Source organism: Eucyclogobius newberryi, unplaced genomic scaffold (genome assembly GCF_026437365.1).
Source record: "Eucyclogobius newberryi isolate DKJ021-1_F unplaced genomic scaffold, fEucNew1.0.hap1 SCAF_1, whole genome shotgun sequence".
Classification (NCBI taxonomy): domain Eukaryota; kingdom Metazoa; phylum Chordata; class Actinopteri; order Gobiiformes; family Gobiidae; genus Eucyclogobius; species Eucyclogobius newberryi.
The window spans coordinates 40138973-40162058 of record NW_027315723.1 but is presented as its reverse complement, the minus strand read 5'-3'; the positions used below and the strand labels follow the sequence as shown (position 1 = coordinate 40162058).

At 40.3% G+C, this 23086-nt stretch overlaps 1 protein-coding gene across 2 annotated transcripts in view; it reads right to left on the bottom strand.

Moving 5' to 3' along the window:
- Positions 1–23086, bottom strand: part of LOC140360910 (brain-enriched guanylate kinase-associated protein) — a 56489-nt gene that overhangs the window by 17281 nt on the left and 16122 nt on the right. The window contains exons 2-4 of one of the 2 annotated variants that reach the window (XM_072446380.1): positions 7518–7717; positions 3711–3872; positions 599–665 (exon numbers count right to left, since the gene is read on the bottom strand). In XM_072446380.1, the coding sequence (XP_072302481.1) occupies positions 599–665; positions 3711–3872; positions 7518–7615 (327 nt within the window). In that variant the 5' untranslated portion in view covers positions 7616–7717. The remainder of the gene's footprint in view (positions 1–598; positions 666–3710; positions 3873–7517; positions 7718–23086) is intronic. The other variant, XM_072446389.1, reaches the window with a different exon arrangement.

Sequence of the window (23086 nt, the reverse complement as noted above, 5' to 3'; positions counted from 1 at the left end):
CAGATAAAAAAAGCTTGATAATTAGATGTACACAGGACATTGTGGTCTCTTTTTGACCCTAAACGCTGCTTTTACAATAGGTCTGCACTGGGACAAGAAACAAAATAGTCTTATCTCAACCCTCTCAGGTTCCGATGTGCATTGGCAGACATATTATCAATATCCACATAATAATACTAAAAAATATCAAAAATACCAAAAATATAATGAATAGAATTACCAGATAACCCAATAATTAGACTAGATTATTGCGGTGTGTTTCAAAAATTACAAGTTTTGGATTTTTGGTGTACAATAAATTTTAAAATATATATATTAAAAAAAAATCTCATTTCAGTTTATGTGTAATTTCAACAATCTAATAACTCTAGAAATCTGATTATTAGCAGATTTTTGGTGAGCATGTAAGTAATAAACCTACAGCCACCACAAAGTAGGTCTTATGTATTTGCTTCCGTGATTGGGTGACATTAAACTGTTGTTATCAATAATAATTATGTAGAAACCTTGAAGTGTCTCAATTCTAAAAGTGAAACTCAATGTAAATTGAAGGACACATTTGACTAAAAGGGTTCCCTCATACGTCCTCTTGACTCACATCTCGGTGGATCTTCTCCTCCAGGTCCTGGTTGATCCGCTGCAGGGCTGAGTAGCTGCTTTGTATTCTGCACAACACAAAGAGTAATGACAGTGAGCACAGTGGTATACAGGCTGCATATAGAGGTGTGCGGATGAGGACGCATATGCCCCCTCAGCAGTATACGGTCCACAGGAGGAGGGGGCTGTACAGGTCACTATACACACACTAAGCTCTTCGATGCTGAGCCAAATACAAGGTGAAGTCCCATTGTAGAGCTATTTTACACCTGGTTAAGTTCTGGGTTAGACCTCCTGGTACAGTCCTGGTTACGTCCTGTATCAGACCTGATTACATCCTGGGTTGAATCTAGTATAGTCCTAGTTAAGTCCTAAGTTAGACCTGGTTCAGTTCTGCAGGTATTGGCTGGGTTGTACCTGGTTTGGCCCTGGTTTAGCCCAGGTTTAGCCCAGGTTTAATCCTGTTTCAGCCCTGTTTTAGTCCTGCTTTAGCCCTACTTTAGTCCTGCTTTCGTCCTGCCTCAGCCTCGGTTTAGTTCTAGTTTATTCCTGCTTTACTCCTGTTTTAGCCCTGCTTCAGCCCTGGTTTAGACCTGCTTTAGTTCTGCTTTAGTCCTGCTTAAGCCCTGGTTTAGCCCTGCTTTAGTCCTGCTTTAGCCCTGCTTTAGTCCTGCTTTAGCCCTGCTTTAGTCCTGCTTTAGTCCTGCTTCAGCCCGTGTTTAGTCCTGTTTTAGCCCTGCTTTAGCACTGCTTTAGTCCTGTTTTAGTCCTGCTTCAGCCCTGGTTTAGCCCTGCTTTAGTCCTGCTTTAGTCATCTTTAGTCCTGCTTTAGTCCTGCTTTAGTCCTGCGTTAGTCCTGCTTCAGCCCAGGTTTAGTCCTGTTTTAGCCCTGCTTTAGTCCTGCTTTGCTTTAGACCTGCTTTAGTCCTGCTTCAGCCCGTGTTTAGTCCTGTTTTAGCCCCGCTTTAGCACATCTTTAGTCCTGTTTAGCCCTGCTTTAGTCCTGCTTTAGACCTGCTTTAGTCCGACTTTAGCCCTGCTTTAGTCCTGCTTTAGTCCTGCTTCAGCAATGCTTTAGTCCTGCTTTAGTCCTGTTTTAGCCCCGCTTTAGCACATCTTTAGTCCTGTTTAGCCCTGCTTTAGTCCTGCTTTAGACCTGCTTTAGTCCGACTTTAGCCCTGCTTTAGTCCTGCTTTAGTCCTGCTTCAGCAATGCTTTAGTCCTGCTTTAGTCCTGCTTTAGCCCTGCTTTAGCACAGCTTTAGTCCTGTTTTAGCCCTGCTTTAGTCCTGCTTTAGACCTGCTTTAGTCCGACTTTAGCCCTGCTTTAGATCTGCTTCAGTCCTGCTTTAGTCCTGCTTAAGCCCTGGTTTAGACCTGCTTTAGTCCTAATTTAGTCCTGCATTAGTCCTGTTTTAGCCCTGCTTTAGTCCTGCTTTAGACATGCTTTAGTCCGACTTTAGCCCTGCTTTAGACCTGCTTTAGTCCTCCTTTAGTCCTGCTTCAGCAATGCTTTAGTCCTGCTTGGGGCTGATATAACTCTTTAGTCACGCTGCTGTGACTGGAGAAGACAAGTGGCATATGGAGTCTTTGAGTCAGCTCCAGTCGCCTGTGGCTCCATCTGGACCCACATTCTAATTTGCTGGGTCACACTCAGGACAGAACACACTTCATGGCTTGTAGGATAAAATATAACAAATACTATTTACTGAGTCTAGTAAAATCAGAGAATATGTATCATTAGATTTTAGAAGCTTTTGGTTCAATTGATAGACAATGTTCACTTCAAATAAAATGGGGAGAAACCTGAAACCAAACATAACAAGACCAGAACTAAACCAAGACGAGAACATGTCTAAATCACGTCTACAACAGGATTAAACTAAGAGATCAAACCGTAATAGTGTTTTCTAAAAATGGCCTATATAATTGACTTATTTATTTTAATTTCCCTCACTTTCCCATCCGACCCATTCAAACACATTAATCCTGCTCTCCAAATCCAACCCAAACTCGTCATAGAGTCTTTTCCTGACCACATCTGAATCCTCCCTAACGATCTGTGCCAGCGCGCTTGACCTTTTCCATAAAAACGCTGACAGGCCCAGATGAGCTATCCGACCGAGCGATCAATAATAGAAATCGGCCATATTTTGCTCTCTCTGCGCAGCGATGGGGCGAGCAGAGCGGAGATGCAGGTCTCGGCTAATGCAAAGTGTGTCATTTCAAGCGATATTACAATTACTGAAGGTCTTGCCATCATATTTTCGAAGCAGTGCTAATTATGAGTTTCTGTGGCTTTGTACTCTGGCTGACATCTTGTCTGAGGAGATACTTGGACGTCTTTTCATTAGAGGGGCTGAATGTCAAGCTTGTCAGAATCCAGTGTTGGGGGGATTCACTCGGTCGTTAGCTACAAAAGGATTACAAAGTCGCCGTGTGAAATCACCATGAGGATTTTCCAAAGGCGAAACGTGCGACGTGTCCAAGCATATGAGGTTTTTTTATGGGGGGAAAATCTGTTATTTTTAATAAATTGCTACAGCTGCAGGCTTGCAACAACATAATTATAAAACTGTACGGATTAAGTGCAGTTGCCTAAAAGAGACTAGCTATTATAGCCCATTAATAAGAATGTTCCTTATAACTGTACATAATTTACATAATCTGTAAAATTCTGTGTGTATGAAAAAGTCAGATATTATTTACTACCCAAAATAAAGTCATTAAATGTCAAATCAGGATTATATATTGTAATGTATGTAATGTAATACCAGATATAAACCAGGGCTGTAAGAGATACTACACTAGGGCTAAAGTACAACCAAACTGAATCTAAAGTGGGAATATACCTTTGCTACAGTAGTTATAAACAAGGACTAACCCAAAAGAGGAAAAAAAGGGGTATAATTGACTGTAAATTAAACAAACTGCAGAGAAATCCATGTTTCTATTGTGGGTCTACGATAATCTGAGTTTTTTGTGATATTACCAAAAATGTTACGCCCCTGTGATAATAATGATAATAATAATAATATATATGCAGTATCCCACACCGTGAATGCATACATACATTGTGTTGCCCCCCTGTCCCCGCACATGCACCCCACCCACCTGCGCAGTTTGTCGGTGAACTTGTCGAGCTCCTCCTGGGCCCTCCTCAGCTCCGTCTCCAGATACACCTTTGTGGAGTCAAACTCATTCTGCAGCAGCTCCAGTTTGTGTGTAGTGTACGAGAGACGCTTCCGCAAGTCCTCTTTCTGCTCCAGCAACGAGCTACACACACAGAAACGTGGCAAACAACCAGAAATCAACCATGAATTTTTCCCAGGTAAGTTGACACGAGCCACAGGAAAGCCACAACTGATGGAAATGCAAATGGGTGGAAAGAAGCTGTAAAAGAAACCAATATATGATGATGATAATACAAGCCACGGAAATGATGGCAGAAATAACTGTAAACCAAGAATAACGCAGGGCTGTTGTGGAAAGGTGATTCAGACGCAGTGAGCGACCGTAAATAAGCAACACATCACGTACCTGCGAATGGAAAAAGTAAAGCATCGTGAAGCAACAGTGTCACAGGTGTCACAGTGAAAAGGCAGAATATTGCAGGAATATTTCAGACGAGGACAGAGAACAACTTTAAACTGAGGTACGGGAAACGATACAAAGTAAATCAGCTACACCAACTGAATACGGCGCACTCGTAGAAATGCAATAAAACACTGAAAACACCACAATCACAGGTTTGTTACAGGCCATGGAAGAGCAGTGGAGAGAGGGCGGGGTTGATGAGCTGGACATAAGAGAGTGACAAAATGCTTCTGGTGTTGATTTAAAAAAAAAAAAAAAAAACGCTAATTGAAAGATGTTAGATTTTATTAGTTGATTTAGTGTATTTATATGAACAGCTTGACAGACTGTGACCTGCACTGACGGAAAAATGGCAAGATAATAGTATTTGACCGACACAAAGGCTCACAATTCTCTCATTTCAGTACAAGTTGACTTTTCTAGATATTGTTCATATACAACAGTGGTAGAAAAGTACAAGTACTGTACTTGAGTATTTTTTTAGGTATCTGTTACAGGGGATACTTTTTTCTTCTTCACTTCCTTTGTACTTCACTACAATTCTTTTAAAATACTGAAAATTAATAAGTTATTTTATGTTTATAGTGACATCCTGAAAGTTTTGAGTTCAAGTCCCGGCTTTGAGCAAAGCAATACACTTTTTAATCAAAACTTGCATGTGATACAAGTACTTTTTAATTTAGTAAAATGTAACATTAAAAAGTGTGATATTTTTTGCTCCGCCAGTACTTTTACTTAAGCAACAAAGCCGAGTACTTCATCCACTGATATACAATTCCATGATATGAAAGATTGTAAAAGTATTCTTCATCTGGAATACAACGTCTGGCTTCGCTTGAATGACTGAAGTATTTCACACACATTAAATCCTGCACAAGAACGTGTTTTTCTTTCATCAGCACACGTTTTAATCCCACCTACAGTAGATTTCTTCTGCCTCACACGGCGCCTGAGCCACTGAACTGTAATACATCACATACATGGACTTTGATGGCTCACGGTTACACTCTCCTCCTGTAAACATGTACACACCACCACAATGTACATGCATTAGCCGGCTTCAGTCTAATCTCAGGCCAAATGCATTGTGGGGGAAATGCAATCTACTTTGAAATAGTTTGAACGGACAGAAAGAAGCAGCGGGGTGTAAATTATTGTTTTTAAAATGTTATGAAATGTCAATTAATATGCAAAAAAAACGGAACAGAGTGGGAAGCTCGTTGGTGGATTTGTTCACACATTGGCTGAAATATTTACTGTGTTAATAAATACTGGTGCTGTCAGTTATTCAAATGGGACAAGCACCAAAAACAACATCATCGAGTTGATAAAAATTAAGTAAACTAATGATTTGGAGTGATTTAGAAGTAAAATGGCGTGGTCAAATTTCATTGTGATGGTTAAATGTAAAGTTACTTAAAATATAAAATACACTACACATTTCTGCAAGAAGAAATATTGTACACTGATATTTTTGTGTCTCTTTATGGACATGAGCACGTTTAAGCTTTTGACTCTTATATTATTATTTGGTGAAATGAGGAGGTTACTACGGTACAAGTTTCACCATTTTGACAAACATGTTTTTTTGTATTTTCAATTTCTTTAATCACTTGTACTTCTATTTGAAAACTGTTCTTTATTAGGGCTGGACAATAATCACGGTCAAATAAAATCACAGTTTAAATAGGCACAATTACCTAATTGCAGAAGTTGGAGTTTTTTGGTAAGAAACAACAACAAAATGTTCACTTTGACGTTCAAACCTTTACAATCGTTGTGAAAGTATTGTATTAGTTGATATTACAGTCTTCTCTCAGATATTATTGCCCATGGATATTTATTTATTTTTTTAAATCATGCAGTTTTTTCCATTTCTCACTAAATTACATGATCAAGTATCACAAATACTGAACTAATTCGTATGTGTTTTCGGTACATGTATTTCATTTCTTCCCACACAGAACTGTTGAGTACACATTTTGTCTGCTCTACCTTCCTCTGGTTGTCGCTGATTCTTGAATGCTTTTTTTATTATTTCCTCTTTATATTGTTTACACATTCACAATGTAATAAACAGCACTATCCCTGTCTGCACAGCCACTGTCCCTGCTGATCAGATGCAACTATAGCACTACATTACCCAGCTGCCCCAGCCCTCTCACCTCCGCCTGTTAGTCAATGGCATACATGAGCTTGGGAATACAGGCGTTTGTTGTTTGTTTGTTGTAAAGTGGATCGAGGGATTTAAAAAAAAATAAACTAAACACAATTGTACATTAGTGTTCGGTCCCTGGAGTGTGAATAGGCTGAGTCACAATCTGAAAGCTTTTATGGCAGGTGAGAGGAGTCGGGGGAGGCAGAAGTGGGAGTCCCGGAAGGACGTGACAGGAGTGTGAGCGCAAATGGAAACGATGTGATATGACTACCTCTTCGGTGGCTGGTCCACTTTTCTGGCAACAATTAAGCATTGTGAACTGAAACATTATTGGCATGACTTCTGTTAACAACGGACACAGAGGCTTTGTGAGTGTTACGATTATGAGCTCATTTACATTTGATGTGGATTCATGTCCTGGTTACGTTTAGTTTTTTGTTTTTAAATGCGGAAAGTCCAGAAAAGATGTATTGTTATCATGTGTTTTTTCGATATATACAGTGTAGAGTAAATTATTTTTTACCCTGGTTTTGACATGATTTAAGTAAAGATGGGCCCTGATTTCTGGATCTGGTTTAGACTTTAGAATTGGTTTGGCCTTGTGTCCTGATTTTAAACCTAGTTCAGTCCCGGTTTATTTCTTGTTTGGACCTAACTACTTGGTTGATTCCTGGTTTAGACCGGATTTATTTGTGTTAATCATAATTTTAAACAACAAGCTGTTGGTTGACTGTTGGCTCTATGTCTTTATTCTTTATTGTACATTTTCTTGTTGTTTTTATTCCTCTCTGTAAAGCACTTTGGGATTTTTATCTGTGAACGTGCTCGATAAATGAAGTATTACCAATTTAATTAAAACTGGTCATGGTTTTGGTATAGACTGATAATCTAATCATTTAGACTTGTTTTAGGACCCGTGTATTTATATTTTGTCCAGGTTTAATCTGGATTTAAACCTTTTTTAATGTTGCATTAGTTTTCCTGCAGTGTCGTGAGTTAGAATCCCAACTCCGGCAATTTACTGCATGTCCTCCCTTCTCTCTCATCCCCCATTTCACACTTTCCTCTCCTGTCTAATAAAGCCTTACGGGCTCAAAATCGTGAAAAAAATAAATAAATATGGGACACTGATGATTGGTGAACAGCGGTTCTGATCCGGCTCTTACCTCTTCTTGGGATGCTTGCCACCATTGCGGGACACTTTTAAAGCAGTTTTGCCAATGTAAATCTTTTTCATGGTTGGCCTGTGTTGCTTGCCTCTCATGTGTTAAAGTCGGGGGGAGCGTGCATGTGCGTAAATATCCCGGAGGAGGCCAGCTAACAGCGGCCAGGCCCAAAACTCACCCAGCTAATCCCTGCGCAGAGCCTGAGCAAACACAAGAAACACAAAGTTGGCAATTGTTAATAAACAGTAGTTGTATGCCCGAGTTATGAGGAAGGCACAACGTAATCTAGGCAACAATGCAATATTGTCATTTGACAACAGGAATGACAATATTGTCATTAGGCCTCATCCTACCTCAAAGAAGTTTGGGATAGAAGTTTGTTTGTTTGGATGATATGGTACTATAGCATACCATATCATCCAAACAAACAAACTTCTGTCCCAAGAGTCTCTAAAAGCACAGTAGGAGGTCAAGTGTTATGGAATCAGCTCTTGTCCATGTTAAAGAGGCCGACACAGTCTCTTCATTTAAGACCAGGCTTAAAACGTTCCTCTTTGAAATTGCTTATGGTCAGGCCAGTTAGGAACAGAACTATAAACCTACAGTTTCAGCTACGCTGCCCTAGGAGCAACTAAGCTGGGGAAGTATGGCAGCTGGAGCACTATCCTCTGCTTCTGAATACTTATTCTATCAAGCAAAGTTTCATATTTAATTTCACTTGAAGTCTGCTTATTGCTATTCACATCGTTCTGTCCTTCTTCCCTCGGGGAGTGGTTTTCTTTTAGCCACAAGCCAACCTGTGGATCTGGATGCTCCTCAACTGCCACAAGAAACGGTCTCAAATAAAATTGAACGGCTCTTCATCTGCCTGTAAGAAATGGTTCTCCTCCTTAGTGGTTCACAGTCTATCTGCAGATTGAAGTGCGTCCGCCTGTCCGTCTGAAGGAGTAGGATCTCTCATTCACTGTGGAACTCTTCGAGGTTTCTACTTTATCCCAGAGGTTTTGTAGTGTTTCCTTGCTGTGACGGAGGGTCAAAGAACAGGGGACTTTGGGACATTTGCCTAAGGACAGGGGACGCTGTGACATTGCTAAATTCCTATGAACAGGGGGCCGAGCTTTCTCTGTGGCGGGGCCCAGGCTCTGGAACAGCCTCTGCATGTTAAATCTGCACATGTTAGAGACATTAGAGCGATTTAAAAGCTTGTTAAAAACCTACCTTTTCTCTCTTGTCTTTTGACACAAACTGAGCTGAGGCATTATTTTTTACTAACTTTATTTGTATTTTTAATTGATTATATCTTATCTTGTGTCACTTATGTATTACTGTACTTTTCTGTACAGCACTTTGGGCTTTTAAAGTTGTGCTTTATAAATAAACCTTAACATTTACATTGAAAGAGCTGGATCTGAAGATTTTGTCACAGAAATTAAGGACTTTTATTAGGAATATTCCACAATTGACACATTTTACATGGAAAAACAAGCGGCCCAATTCCACAGGAAAACTATTTAGGCTACGGACACTTGGTAGTCGAAAGCTGGCTGTCCACGATAAACACTTCATTAGTTTTGGATGTCATACAAGACACACATAATTTCAAATTGTAGACATTACATAGTCTAATTGTGCAACAGCTTAAACAATCAATCATTGTTTTCTGTTGTACCATCATACAACATTCTCCATCTAAATTTTGTGTGCTTACGTTCCCTTTTGTTTGGCCCTTGTAAGGTAAACAGCGGGAACATCCAACTACACAGAGTAATTGCGAAGGTGAAATCTTTTCAAAGGTTAACTTGAACCCCCTGAGCACCAGGTGTATCTGCTGTACCTGCTGTAGCTTGTTAGACAAATGTCAAGTAGTCCATTGTTCTGATCTAAAGTTCAGCAGTCTTTACGGAGAACAGGAAACTTCAGAACAAAATGCCAAGTATTTCAAACCAATAATAATGATAAAAAACATACAAAAGACATGAATCATCTCAATAAATACATAGGTGGAGAAAAATAATTGTCCTGTTTTTGTTGTGACCTAGAAATAGTCTGAGGAAAACTGATAGTTGTTCCTGGAAAACGTGTTCCACAGCACTTTTCTCTTTTTAGGCCCAAGCCCCAACAGAGCCTATATCATTTTCAGCTCCCTAAATCGAGCAATATTAAAACCCAAGCAACATTATTATTATTATAGATAAAGAGTAATAGTCAACTAGATAATGTGTGATGGCTGAAGCCATTGCGAGTGTCTGCGTTCTTGCGTAAAAGTACAACATGTGTGTAAGTAGTACTGGTGGTACTACTTAAGATAAAAAGTCAGATTTAATTGAAAACAAATTACATTAAAGCTGCGCTAGCGGCGATGATGGCTCTCGCCTTCCCGCGCGACCCCCTTCCCGCTCGTCCATGTTTTCTGCTGCGTTTTGCGGCATACCAACGACGCTCAGTAATTCACAGTTGATGATTGCGTAGTTTGCAACTCAAATTACAAGATCGTGCTGAACGCAGACCTGAGCAGGGAGAAAGGAAGCGATCGCCTCGGTGACCCGGCTGCACCCCCTCCTCCCTGCACCTCCGTCACCTAGCAACAGAGACGCTAATGCTAACACTAATTAGCATTAGCGTTAGCATTAGCAATTTACTTTTGCAAATACTGAAAAAAAGTGCAAGGTGTACAAATGTCAAAAGTAATAGCCCCCATAAGACGGAGAAAGCGATCGTAAAGAGGTGTAACTTGTTGAAATCTGTGAAAGTGTTGAGGAGTTGAAACTCCTCATGAAAAATAAATGGGAATACAAGAACATATAGTGTCTGCTTTATGACGCAGACACTCAATAGTGTGTCAATGGGTGAAGAACTACAGCATGACATTACATTTTAAAAGAAAATGCACAAAATTCCTTTTTGTGCAAACAAAAAAGTCTACAGAAACCATGTTGTATTGTTCACAGCGTTGCCTTGCAGGGGTGATGCCCATGTTGTAAATAACGAATAACATAGTAACAAGACTCAAGTACACCCCAAAATAATTAGGAAACACAGAGGGACAGCGGAGCACACAACATGGCATGCGTTTAATAGGGTTTTGGCTGATGCATTTGTGAGTTTTGCACACTGGTACACAAACACCACGGATTTAGCTAATAATGGTTTGATGTTAAATCCAGGGCTCTTGGCATCCATTCAGCCAATCATAGCTTCCCACTTTTATCTAAAGCCCATCGTCACCACAGCAGCAGAACCATCTGCCTCCTCATTCTCTGCATCTCCATCAGTGTGTAGAGACACAGTAACTGTGTCACATTTCATAACCTAAAATTATGCGTATGCAAAAAAGCATCAGCTCTTGTTCTTTTATGTTCAATGTGGAAGCTTGGGTTTGGCTACTGCAACAAGAACATTTGCTGCATAACTATTGTCAAGATGCTAACAATTAAAGCACTGAAATGATCCGAATGAGTCCAGAAAAGTTTTATGGGCGCGCTTCCTTTTAATAGGTTATCAAATCAAATCAATTTATTTTTGTAAGGCCCAAAATCACAACAACAGTTGCCTACTTACCAAGTTTGCCAAAGCAAAAGAAACTTTTCAGGGATGATTTTGAGATGAGAAGCAACAAAAACAATTAATTTAGCATGTATTTTTAGTTTTTTTACTTAATTGTCCATTTTCACCACAGGTGCCACTAGGGATGTGTACCGTTACGACGGACCGGATCCGGACTTGTAAAAACGTTTCGGTTCAGGTCCAAAAAAACCGAAACCCCGGTGATTCGGTTCTGGACTCATTAAAAATCTACCACTCACATTCTATATCCTTTACGTTCTAGAAACTAAACCATCCTAAACCTTCCATAGATCGCGAAATTCGCGCTGGAAAAGACGTAAACACTGACATCGCTGTCAATGACCCGGAGCATCAGCGACGCACGCGTCTTCCCCGCGGCAGAAGTTGAAGCCGGCGCAATGAGTTTAAAGACGCGAGAGACCGAACCTTCGGGAAGATCGCTAGCTTAATTGAAGCGTTTGAAGCCGCCGCGTGCGTCGCCGCTTGTGCCGCTCCGTGAGTTAGTTTAACGCTTGTTAAAGGAGCGGGTTGTGCTTTGGTTTGGGTGTAAATACTGTAACTTCTCGCTCAGGTCAGTGATGCTGGTTTAGTGCTCACAAGTTGTCACTTTATTTCTTGAACAGAGTTGGTTACTGTTGGCCGTAACCATGGTGATGGAACAGGAACATCAGAAACCACCTCGTCTCCTGAGCCCGCTCTTAGCTCCGCCCCAGAGACCGCGCACGCGCACTAGAGACGAGGGTCGCTACAATATGAATAAAATAACTGTTATGTTGTGTTGTGATGTAGCATTTATTTAGGTGGGTTAGTGTGCAATATACATATTTATACATCTAAGTAAATACTAAGTCAAAGTAATATTGTTTAATTGCTGGATTCATTAACTGGAGCTTATATTTTGTAATAGTATTTGTATTCTACAATTGTTAAATATGGTCTTGTGTTTAATGCTGTTAATATGATGTATTGTGTGTAGTGTAAAATATTTTCATATTCTATTTTTGATACTGCTAAGTTGATTGATTTATAGTGGTTCGAGTTGACTTTACATGACTTTGATGCCAATGGATCTGCAAAATTAAAGAGTGGAAATGTATCTAAAGCATTAAACTTCAGGTGTGGGGAACAGCCCAGTCAAACCAGTAATACACTTGACAAACACAGTATCAGCTGAAACTGCTGCCCCAATACCAATACTTAACTTGCTCTTGTTCGGGAGTTGTTCCTCTAGTAAAACACATGAATGTGTGTTAGCTAGCAGCTTGTGATTTGTAAGTTGTAACTTCTGTTAAAAACAGTGAATAAAGCAGACAAGTTTAGTTTATTTCACTCTGCAGTTAAGCCTTGTGCTTGATAGTCGTCCTTGTTCATGTGTCTTCAACTTAATTTAGCCAATTTGCGTGTGTTATGCTGTTATAACATTATGCAAAAATGGCATGAGTTCAGGTCCGGACTCATTAGGTCCGGACCTGAACCTAAACCTCTGGATTCGAATCCGGACTTGAACCTGAACGTGGGTTTAGGTATGCATCCCTCGGTGCCATGCACTGTCAACCCTGTTGGCTCGGAGCAGGCAGAGAGTCAGTTCATCTTTCCTGTTTGTGGTCATAGTTCTTGAGAAGCGCAGGATCATCTGTCAGCCCAGAAGAGCAGTGTCTTTATGCTGGGACACCTGTCTGGGGCTGATCAAAGCACCTCTGATCCAGCCCAGGACAGTCCAGACTGCAGGGACCAGCCAGGGCAGTGCTCCAGGGCCAAAGAGGAAAAGGACCTCATAAATAGGGGACATAATTTTCTCCTGTACAAGCTTTTCTCATCAAGGGCCTGTGAAAAACAGGTATTTACATTATTACATTACTGTAAACTTGGAGGAAAGATTAAAAGACACAATTATGAGGTTCAATACCGGCCTGCTTAATGAACCTTTGTAAATTACATTAAGACTTATCTGGAGGAAAATGACAATGGTGAAAATTCACGGCCCATCATTTGGGATGCTGCTAAAGCAGTTTTGAGAGGAAAATTATAGCTATTGCTTCAGCAAAAAAGTAACAAAGGGAGAAAAAGCTAAATGATCTGCAAGAAAAACGTAAAACATGCCAAGAAGTGGCATCCACAAGAGCTACAGGAAATTAAAAAGATAAGAGGAAAGATTACTTATCAAACCTCACTAGAAACTGCCCTAGAAACTGAAGAAAATGCTCTTTACCAAACAAAGGTATTGCAAAAGTGGGGCAAAATATTTTAAATTGTTAGCCTGGAAACTTGAAAAACAAGCGAAAAGAACGTTAAAGAAGATTCAATTGATAATTTTTGGACACCCTTAATTTGTTATGGCAGAAGACAAAAAAAAATAGGAACCAAAATAACAGTTTTGCAAATTCAAGGTGCGATCAAGAGACGAAAGAACAATAAATCTCCTCAGAGTGGTGTAAAGCTCTGAAAGAAACATCTAATCCTCTGCTTTTAACAGCTTTTACCTTGTTACTTTAAAAACTCAGACCCCTCCTAGCTGGAAAAAAGCCATCATATCTCTAATAAAGGGAAGGACCGACTCGATTGTGCCTCATATAGACCTATTTCCTTTTATGAATTTGGACTATTGTTTATACACTTCAATGATGTCCAAAAGAATGGAACAAACATTTCCACAAACAAACTAACAATCCACAATGATCAGACAGGAGTCATTAATAGACGACAAACGCAAGTTAACATAAGACGATTCCGACTTTTAATGAATCATATAAAAAAAGCAACAAAACATAGCTGTAATAGTTTGGATGCTGAGAAAGCTTTTTGACTCTGTTAGCTGGTTAGATTTGTTTGAAGTGCTAAACAAATTTCAAGAAAGAAAAGAAAAGCAGAGCCGCTTTAATTTTTTTTCCAAATATTAAAAAATGATGTGCAGTTTAAGCTGAGGAAGTTCGCAAACAAAAAGCAAGCTCGAGTTATAATGTCCATCCTTGAAAAAAAACATCATGGGGATTCAACTCAAATACACAGTCTCCAAAAAATGTGTAAATGCCGGCAATTCAATAAACTACAAATTGTAAAATAGTTTAAATATTACTAGAATGCTTGTGGTTTGATTACCTCAAATTATGTGAGCATGAGTGTCGGCTTCAATGGGAACCAATTTTGGATTGTCTGAGATTATTTCTTTATTTTTGAGCCGATACCGATATCTCAGCTGTTTTAGCCAGTTGCCGATACCAATATTAAGATTTAAATTATTATGTTGAGTGATTGATTTTATTTCACTTCTGCAGCACTTCGGAAATAGCTTTGTTTTTTTGTTTATTTTTTAGTACAGTCTTTTTTTAAGGGACAATGTACAGACATTAAAGGTTGAATGGACGATTTTTTTGGCCCAGATCTGAGTCTTATTTCCTTGTGGCGTGGACTGCCGATTAGTCCTGCCACGTATCAATCATAAAACGCACCTACCGCTCACCTGCAGCCGCGTGCGGCTCGTCCCCCGAGAGCAGCACGGTTCTGCGCGTCTAAGCGCATTGATCTATCATAATATAGTTCCCTCAGTGTACGGGACAAAATTAGGACGGAGATAGACTGTTCGAGCTGACTCAGAAGAAGACGGAAATCTACGGGAGACGAGAGATGGGATGCGATCCGTCGCACAAACAAACAAATGCATGTGTGTGTTGTATCAGTCCGCACGGGGGAGTGCGCGTGTGCACTTCCGCCTGCGTTCCCAAATCGCCGAAAAATCGTCCAATGCGCCTTTAAGCTAGTAAAAAACAGATGATTTCCATCTGCAGCCTCAACATTTTACCAATTTTCTGAAAAAACAGTGGTGCCAAAATCCACAGATTTCACCGATATCGATATAAAAATAACAATCAAATCCAAGAAGTAAAATTATACTGACTTATTAAATAACAGTTGATAAATAAATAAAATAATACTTGTTTGAATAAATATTTTAAAACAAGAAACCCTGGTAATTAAGAGAGTAAAGAGATCTAATCATGAGAGTAACGTATTCATTCATTCAATGTATTAGGTTAAATTTATTAACAGGAACATTGTAAAAAGCTGTGGCTATACAGAAATTGGAGCAATTTACATTTTACCACAATAGTGGGGGAAAAAACTTATCAACTAGAACCACACACAAGAAAAGGCATTACAAATCCACCTTCTTCCTACCTGGCCAACCCAGACTTCTTTCACTTGTTTGATGTTGCACAATATCACTGAATCACTTACAGTGGCAATAAAACAGATTCTGATTCTGTAATAATGTAATTCCTTCCTCTTTAACTATACTTCTGCTGCTGTGCTGCTGAGGCTGGTGTCCTCCTCCTCCTCCTCCTCCTCCTCCTCCTCCTCCTCCTCCTCCTCCTCCTCCTTCTCATCCTCCTCCTCCTCCTCCTCCTCATCCTCATCCTCCTCTGGTGACAGCTCACACCAGACACTCCCAGCTGCTCCCCTCTGAGTCATCACCAAGTGCAACACAATGTGTGTGCGTGTGTGTGTGTGTGTGTGTGTGTGTGTGCGCGCGTGTGTGTGTGCGTGTGCATGCGAGAATGTGCATGTGCGTGTCATTTTTTATTTGGTAATAAAACCATCATTGATAACCCATATTAATCATCAAATAATTTAACATGAACACAACATATGATTTTGCTTTGACTTTGACTTTAAAAGTGACACTTGTTTTGGTGAGAGAAATCCATAAAATAATTCAAGGCTTGATGTGTGGTGGTTTTCACAGAAGCTGCAAAACTACCAGGAAAGGATCTCCTTAACACTACATGGACAAAAAAAAATAATTCTAAATTAGAATTTGTGTGGAGTTTCTCTTTCCCTGTGGCGGTTTTGCATTTCTTTATGTAGGCTTTATGTTCTGGGCACAACGAGGTGATTTGAAACTTGTGTTTTACAGAACACAAGGCAGCCACGCCTTGTCTACTGAAACTCTGGGTTAGTTTTTGTTTGAGCTCCCATGGTGTTTCTCCCGTCGTATTTCACTGATATTTACAGTGGCTTGGAAAAGTGTTCATACCCTTGGAACTTTTCCATATTTTGTCACGTCACGACCACAAACTGAAATACACTCTATTTGCATTTTCTTTCAAAAAGCAACACATAGCGGGACAAAGTGGAAAACTATTGTACATCATTTAAAGATTAAAAAACAAAACAAAAGCAAACTGACAATTGTGCAAAAGTATCCAGCCTTTTCCCTGAGTGAAACCAATTGCTCAGAGGTTTTCTGATCGTTGCTGAGAGATTGAATGTTGAGCTAATGATTGAATAGAGTCCATCAGTGTGCAAACTAATCTCAGTATAAACGCAGCTGTTCTGTGAAGGCCACAGAAGTTTGTTAAGAGAATATTGAGGAGAAACAGCATCATGACGTCCAGGAACACACCAGACACGTCAGGGATAAAGTTGTGGAGATGTTTAAAGCAAAGTTGGGGTATTCATCTCATGGAGCACTGTTCAATCTATCATCTGTAAATGAAAAGAGCATGGCACAAATACAAACCTACAAACCTACCAACACATGGCCGTCCACCAAAACTTACAGGCCAAACAAGGAGAACACTGATCAGAGATACAGCCAAGAGGCTGGTAACTCTGGAGGAGCTGCAGAGATCCACAGGTCAGGTGGAGGTATCTGTCCATTAGTCATGCACTATACAAATCTAGTCTTTATGGAAGAGTGACAAGAAGAAACCATTATTAAAAAACAGCCATAAGACGTCCTGTTTGCAGTTTGCCAGAAGCCATGGAAGAAGATGTTCTGGTCTAATCAGGCCAAAATTGATTGGTCTAAAAGCAGAAGCAATGTATGGCAGAAAACTACCACAGCAGACGACTCTGAACACACCATCTCCAGTGTCAAACATGGTGGTGCAGCATCAGGCTGTGGGGCTGCTTTCTTCAGCAGGGACAGGGAAGCTGCTCAGAGAGGATGGGAAGATGGATGGAGCCAGATACCGGGCAATCTTTGACAAAAACCTGTTGGCGTCTGCAAAAGTCTCAAGACGGGGCGGGGCGGAGGTTCACCTTCAACAGGACAACGACCCTAAACATAAAGCCAGAGCTACGGGTTTAAAATAGAATGGCCCAGTCAAAGTCCAGACACAAATCCAATTTGAACTGTTGTTCAACAACCGCTCTCCATCAAATCCCTGAAGAGACTTTTAGCTGTATTTGCGAAAAGCAGTTCCACAAACTATTGACACATGAGCCAGAATAATTTGTACGCTGCGCTACACTGCAGTTTTTTATTTGAAAGAAATCTTGAAATCATGTAAACATTTTCCTTCCTATTTACAATTGTGTGTTGCTTTGTGTTGCTCTTTCACAAAAATTAGAATCAGAAAGGTGGTTTATTGCCCTTGTCAGTAAACAGAATTCACAAAAGAGAAACATGCCTTAGCATTAATGTGCAACATTCAAAAATGAATAATAATAGTAGCTAAATATATCAAAAAGAGCATGCATAACATTTAGCGTTTAAGAAAGATTTAAAAGACTTAGTCTGAATATGATGTATACACAATGTGAAAAGATATTCTAAATGTGCAAAATATGAGCAGTGCAATCAATGGTTATTGGTTGAATAATTGTTAAAGTGGCAGGTGCTAAGTGCTCATGAGTCAAACATCAGCGTGAAAAAAACTGTTTGGCGAGAGGTTCTAGTCCGGATGGAGCGTAGCCTCCTGCCTGAGGGGAGTGGCCTCCTGCCTGAGGGGAGTGGCCTCCTGCCTGAGGGGAGTGGCCTCCTGCCTGAGGGGAGTGGCCTCCTGCCTGAGGGGAGTGGCCTCCTGCCTGAGGGGAGTGGCTCAAATAGTCTGTGTTCAGGGTGAGAAGGGTCGGATATGATCCAACCTGGAGTCTGTTAGGGCACTGTCTTCTGGGTGTTGAACTCCAGGTTGTTACCACTGCACCAGGACACCAGCCGGTCCACCTCCTGTAGACAGACTCATCCCCGTCCCAGATGAGCCCGATGAGGGTGGTGTCGTCCACAAACTTGATCAGTTTTAGAGAGACGTGGCTTGAGGTGCAGCAGTTTGTGTACAAGGATAAGAGCAAGGGAGAAAGTACACAGCCTTGTTGAGCTCCTGTCCTGATAGGCACTGCCTCCGTTCTGTCAGGAAGTCAGTGATGTGGTGGAGTCAGGCACGTTGATGAGCTGGGAGAGCTTGTCCTGGAGCAGAGCAGGGAGGATGGTGTTTAATGCCGAGCTGAAGTCCACAAACAGGATCCTGACATTCCCAGGGAGTCCAGATGCTACAGGGTGAAGTGGAGTGCCAGGTTGATAGCGGCATCCACAGACCTGTTAGTTCTGTAGGCGAACTGCAGGGGTCCAGCAGGGGGGAGGTGAAGGACTTGAGGTGGGGGAGGACAAGAGGCTCAAGTGACTTCATGACTACAGACGTCAGCGCCACAGGCCTGTAGTCATTAAGTCCAGTGAATTTCAGCGGTTTCATGTCCAAGATTAATACATGGTCTTAAAATGAAGTGGGATGTAAACTTGAATAGGATTTGTAGAGCCTTATTAATCTCAGTCCAATACTATAAACTCTTGAACAATTCCAAAACACATGATAATGGTGGGCTAGCCAGAAACAAGGATTTCCCAGTGAAAATATTTTTTTCATAAATAAATAAATAAAGAGGTTTTCAATGGACTCGACCAGAGCAGTGGTCAGAGCAGAGCAATTAACCTTGACAACAAGATGAACTCTTGAGAATCCATCTGCTCACGCTGTTTGCTTTGAGCATTGTTGCTGTGGGCCTGACCAATCCACGTACTTTGACATTCTTTGGCCTATTTTAGCAGATATACTATTTAGTTTTTTAAAAATGTGCACACAGAAGCACTTTGTGTATTTGAGGATGGGGGAGAAGCCTGTGCTTTTCTCTGACTGGATTTATCAACAGTTTGATTTCTCAGCCTGTTCCTGCTGTTGTGACACTTTGACCAATCAGATTAAAATGTTTTTTTTTCCTACGGCTTTCGGCGAGATTGATTTTGTGTAGAACTCCGTCCAGAGTGATACACAATAATTATCTGTGAGCAAGGTTAGTTTATCAATAAATCCCTCTGTACGATCCATCAAAATGAGTATTAATTGGAAGTTTGGTTTATGTATATTGGTGTTGCTTCAAGGGCTGATCTTTGTGTCTCAATGTATTTTGAGAAAACAGCCTGTGTACCAAACAAATCTATGTATGTGTGTGTTAATGAAATGAAATAGAAAACATATTTTGGCGCAGCTTGGACATTTTTTTATTGCTTTGCCCTTGCTGTGGTTCATATGGATCCTGATTACTTTAGTCAACTAATTGAACCTTTAGTCGACTAAGACACCATCAATTTTGCCATATCAGATCTGGAGTACTTTTGAATATTACAAATATTCATTTAACTGAAATACTAATGTATGTATGGAATATATGTGCAAATGTGGCCAGATGCTACGACAACTTTTCTCTCACTGCGGAATCAACTGATGGTCTGTGACTGCTGCCTGCTGCCACCCACTCTCTCTCACACACACACACACACACACGCACACACACACACACACACACGCACGCGCGCGCACGCACGCACGCACACACACACACACACACACACACACACGCACGCACGCGCGCGCACGCACGCACGCACACACACACACGCACACACACACACACACGCACGCACGCGCACGCACGCACGCACACACACACACACACACACACAGACACACACACACACACAAACACACACACACACACACACCAGCACACTGAGACTTCACAGCAACGGAGAAGAGAGGGACGAAGAGGGGCTGGGAAGGAGATGAAGAAGAGAGGGCGAGAAAAGAGGGATGGGTAATTAACTAAAGTGAATATCTCATTGTCTCGATTATGATGTTCAAATGATATTTTCACAATGCATTAGGATTTGTAATGTGCAAAAATGTATCTGTAAATTAAACAAACATGAACAAACGGGGGGACATCTCCCTTTGGGGCTGTTTTTGTTTCTTTGTTGGGTAATTCCTAATAGTTTTATATAGACAGCATACTATATTAGATTAGATTAGATTCTAACTTTGCATATCTTCAAAACAACAATTGCTACATTATAAACGTTTCAATATACATCCTACCTCTACAGGGTGGGAAAGAGGGAGCAGAGAGGGAGAGGAGAAGGAAAGTGGGGAGAGGAGGTAAGCGATAGACCAATACACTGATGGCAAGAACTGTATTCGGGATGATTTTTGTACTTTTTTAGCTTTCTGCTGGCCTTAAATCTCACACTCAGGCCAATATGTTGGTTTGGCGGACCCTGACTTGACTAAAGGAAAGACATTTGGCTTTAGTGAGGGCACTGCACAGATTATGGCAACACTGAAATAGAGCTTATGAGCCATTAGCCATTAGTTGTTCTTTTTAAACAATCATGATTGAAATTGGCCATGAAAAAACCCATATTCGTCAATCTCTTGAAGAAAAGATAGAAAGGAAAAGAGCGGCGAAGCATAGAAAGAAGAGAGGAGAGGATGAGCGGAAAGAGGGAGCGGAACGGAGGGGAAGAAGAGGAAAGAGAGAGAGGAGGACATTCAGAAGTATTCATGGTCCAGTCAAAGCAGCAGTGATGTGAGGAAACAGCCAAATGAAAGACTAAAAAGATGCATCATCACATTCACTCATGACGTTTTACAGATGTGGAATGTATCTCCAAAACCGTCTCTCTTTATGCGTTCACAAAATGATGTTACTCAGTCGGAGGTGGGTTGTACTTTGTTTTAAGAAGTAGTACTATTCTTACATTAGTAAAAGTGTTGGTTCCTCTTCCCACGTGGGAGTAAATCAATACAATAAAGCTTTATGTTGACAATATTACATTATTTGAACATTTACACTTGATTATATGATGCTTGATTATTATATACCGTATTTTCCGGACTATAAGTCACACATTTTTTCATAGTTTTGGCCGGGGTGCGACTTATATATGATATTATTTGTTATTTTCACACTTGCAACCGCATTTCATACTCCAGTGCAACGTATATGTTTTTTTCTTATACTTCGGTGCGACTTATAGTCCGGAAAATACGGTACTGCGTTCAGGCTCAAATCTTGTTTATTACTGCTTTAGACTTAGTTTAGTCCTGGTCAAGACCTGCTTTAGGCCTGATACTTGGTTTAGTCCTGCTTTAGGCCTGGGATTTTGCTCTGTCTTATAATTATTGTCATTTCAAGGGGAGCTATTGGTGTCTCAACTGTGCGTTTTCTGTAATATGAACACAATTTGCCTGATTTCACAAACATATTTCTTGTTGATGTGTGTTGCCAACCATCCTCACTGCGCAGAAGTGTGCTACCTGCTGTTTGTGTTATGTCTCCTCCATGTTCCCATGTGTCCACGTCCTCTGGTCCCCTCAGACGTTATACTCAAAATGCTGCCGAATCTGCACTTTTCGCTCTGACAATTAGCCATTCACTGTTAACATCTCAATGTGCCTGCGAATGCAAACTCAACAGCTTTTCTAACACAGAATGGAACCACGAGAGCGAGAAGGGTGATCACTGAACCAAGGAAACTTACAACAAAACAGCAGAGGCCTTGAGTATTCATAAAAATCTAAACCAGTGATATGAAAATGTGTGTTTTCGCACATGACAGTATCAAGAACTAAGTTGCCATCTGCCAGTCTCTATTAAGTCAGAGGAACCACCCAGTCCCCATTGCTTGCATTCACACGGCAACAGAAGGCTGAAAGTGAGTCTAACATTAACATTAAAGAAGACCTATTGTGCTTTTGCCTTCGATGTACTTCTACACCCGCGGATCATTATGTTGTGTTTTGGATCTTAAATTGCAGTTTGATCAAGTGTTCCAGTTCACAATAGCAAACAGAGCATTTAATGAATAATTATTTTTGCTAAAATAGCAATGCAACGCTGCCGATTCCTGTCACCGTTTAGTTTAAGAATGTAAAATTGCTGAATGCAGTAAGTAAATATCAGGACGTGACACAGGAGCAGCTGATTGAGCAATGGCGTCTCGTGCACAAGAGAACAAAGTTTACTCAAATATGCAAAAATCACAACTTTAAGTGGTTTAATGACAAGGAGGAGCAAATATAATATAGTCAAATGCTTCTAGATGTCAGTTTTGCATAATAGATCTCCTTTAACATCTGTACAGTGTGGAACATTATTTAATCAAGTAGGGTTTGTGCACATGGAGGCACTTTAATATTCATTTTGCATTATATCAATAACATGTGTGACACATTTTTGTCTGCTTTGAATATCGTCAGTCAGAAGACATTGAAGATGAATCTCTTCTGTGCTCATTTTGAGCACATCATGCACATGAAACTCTGAGGCAAAAAAGCTCAGACAAACAAATGCTTTTTCAGTTATTTATATTTACTATTTTCTAATTAAGAGCTTTATTTTTGGAGCTCCAAGTAATTACTCTTGTGGATTAATAAAGTTTGTCAAAGTCTTGAAAATAAAAGAGACATATTTCACAACAAAGTCTCTGTTGTACTAGTACTTGTGTGACCAAAATTATCAAAGTCGACCTGCTCCTGAGCTAAAAAAAAAAAAAAGTGTGGCCCCAGTCCCTAGATGATACACTTAAATGGGGACTGGAACTAATAAAAATGAAAGTAAATAAGTAAGTAAGTAAGTAAGTAAGTAAGTAAGCAAATAAGTAAATAAGTAATTAAGTAATTAAGTTAGTAAAAGTTGTATTTGTAAAGCACATTTAAAAACAACACAATGGCCCAAAGTGATGTACAAAGGCAAAATAAAATTCAATAAAACATACGAGATATGTAAAACAAGGTAAAATAACGCAATAAAAATGCTCTGCTCCTCTTGTGTTAAAAGCCTGTCTAACAGAAAGATTTTTACCAAAGATTTTAAAATATTCAGAGATTGGGCTGTTCAGAGGAAGACTTTTCCAGAGTCTGGGACCTGCTACAACAAAAGCTCGGGCCCCT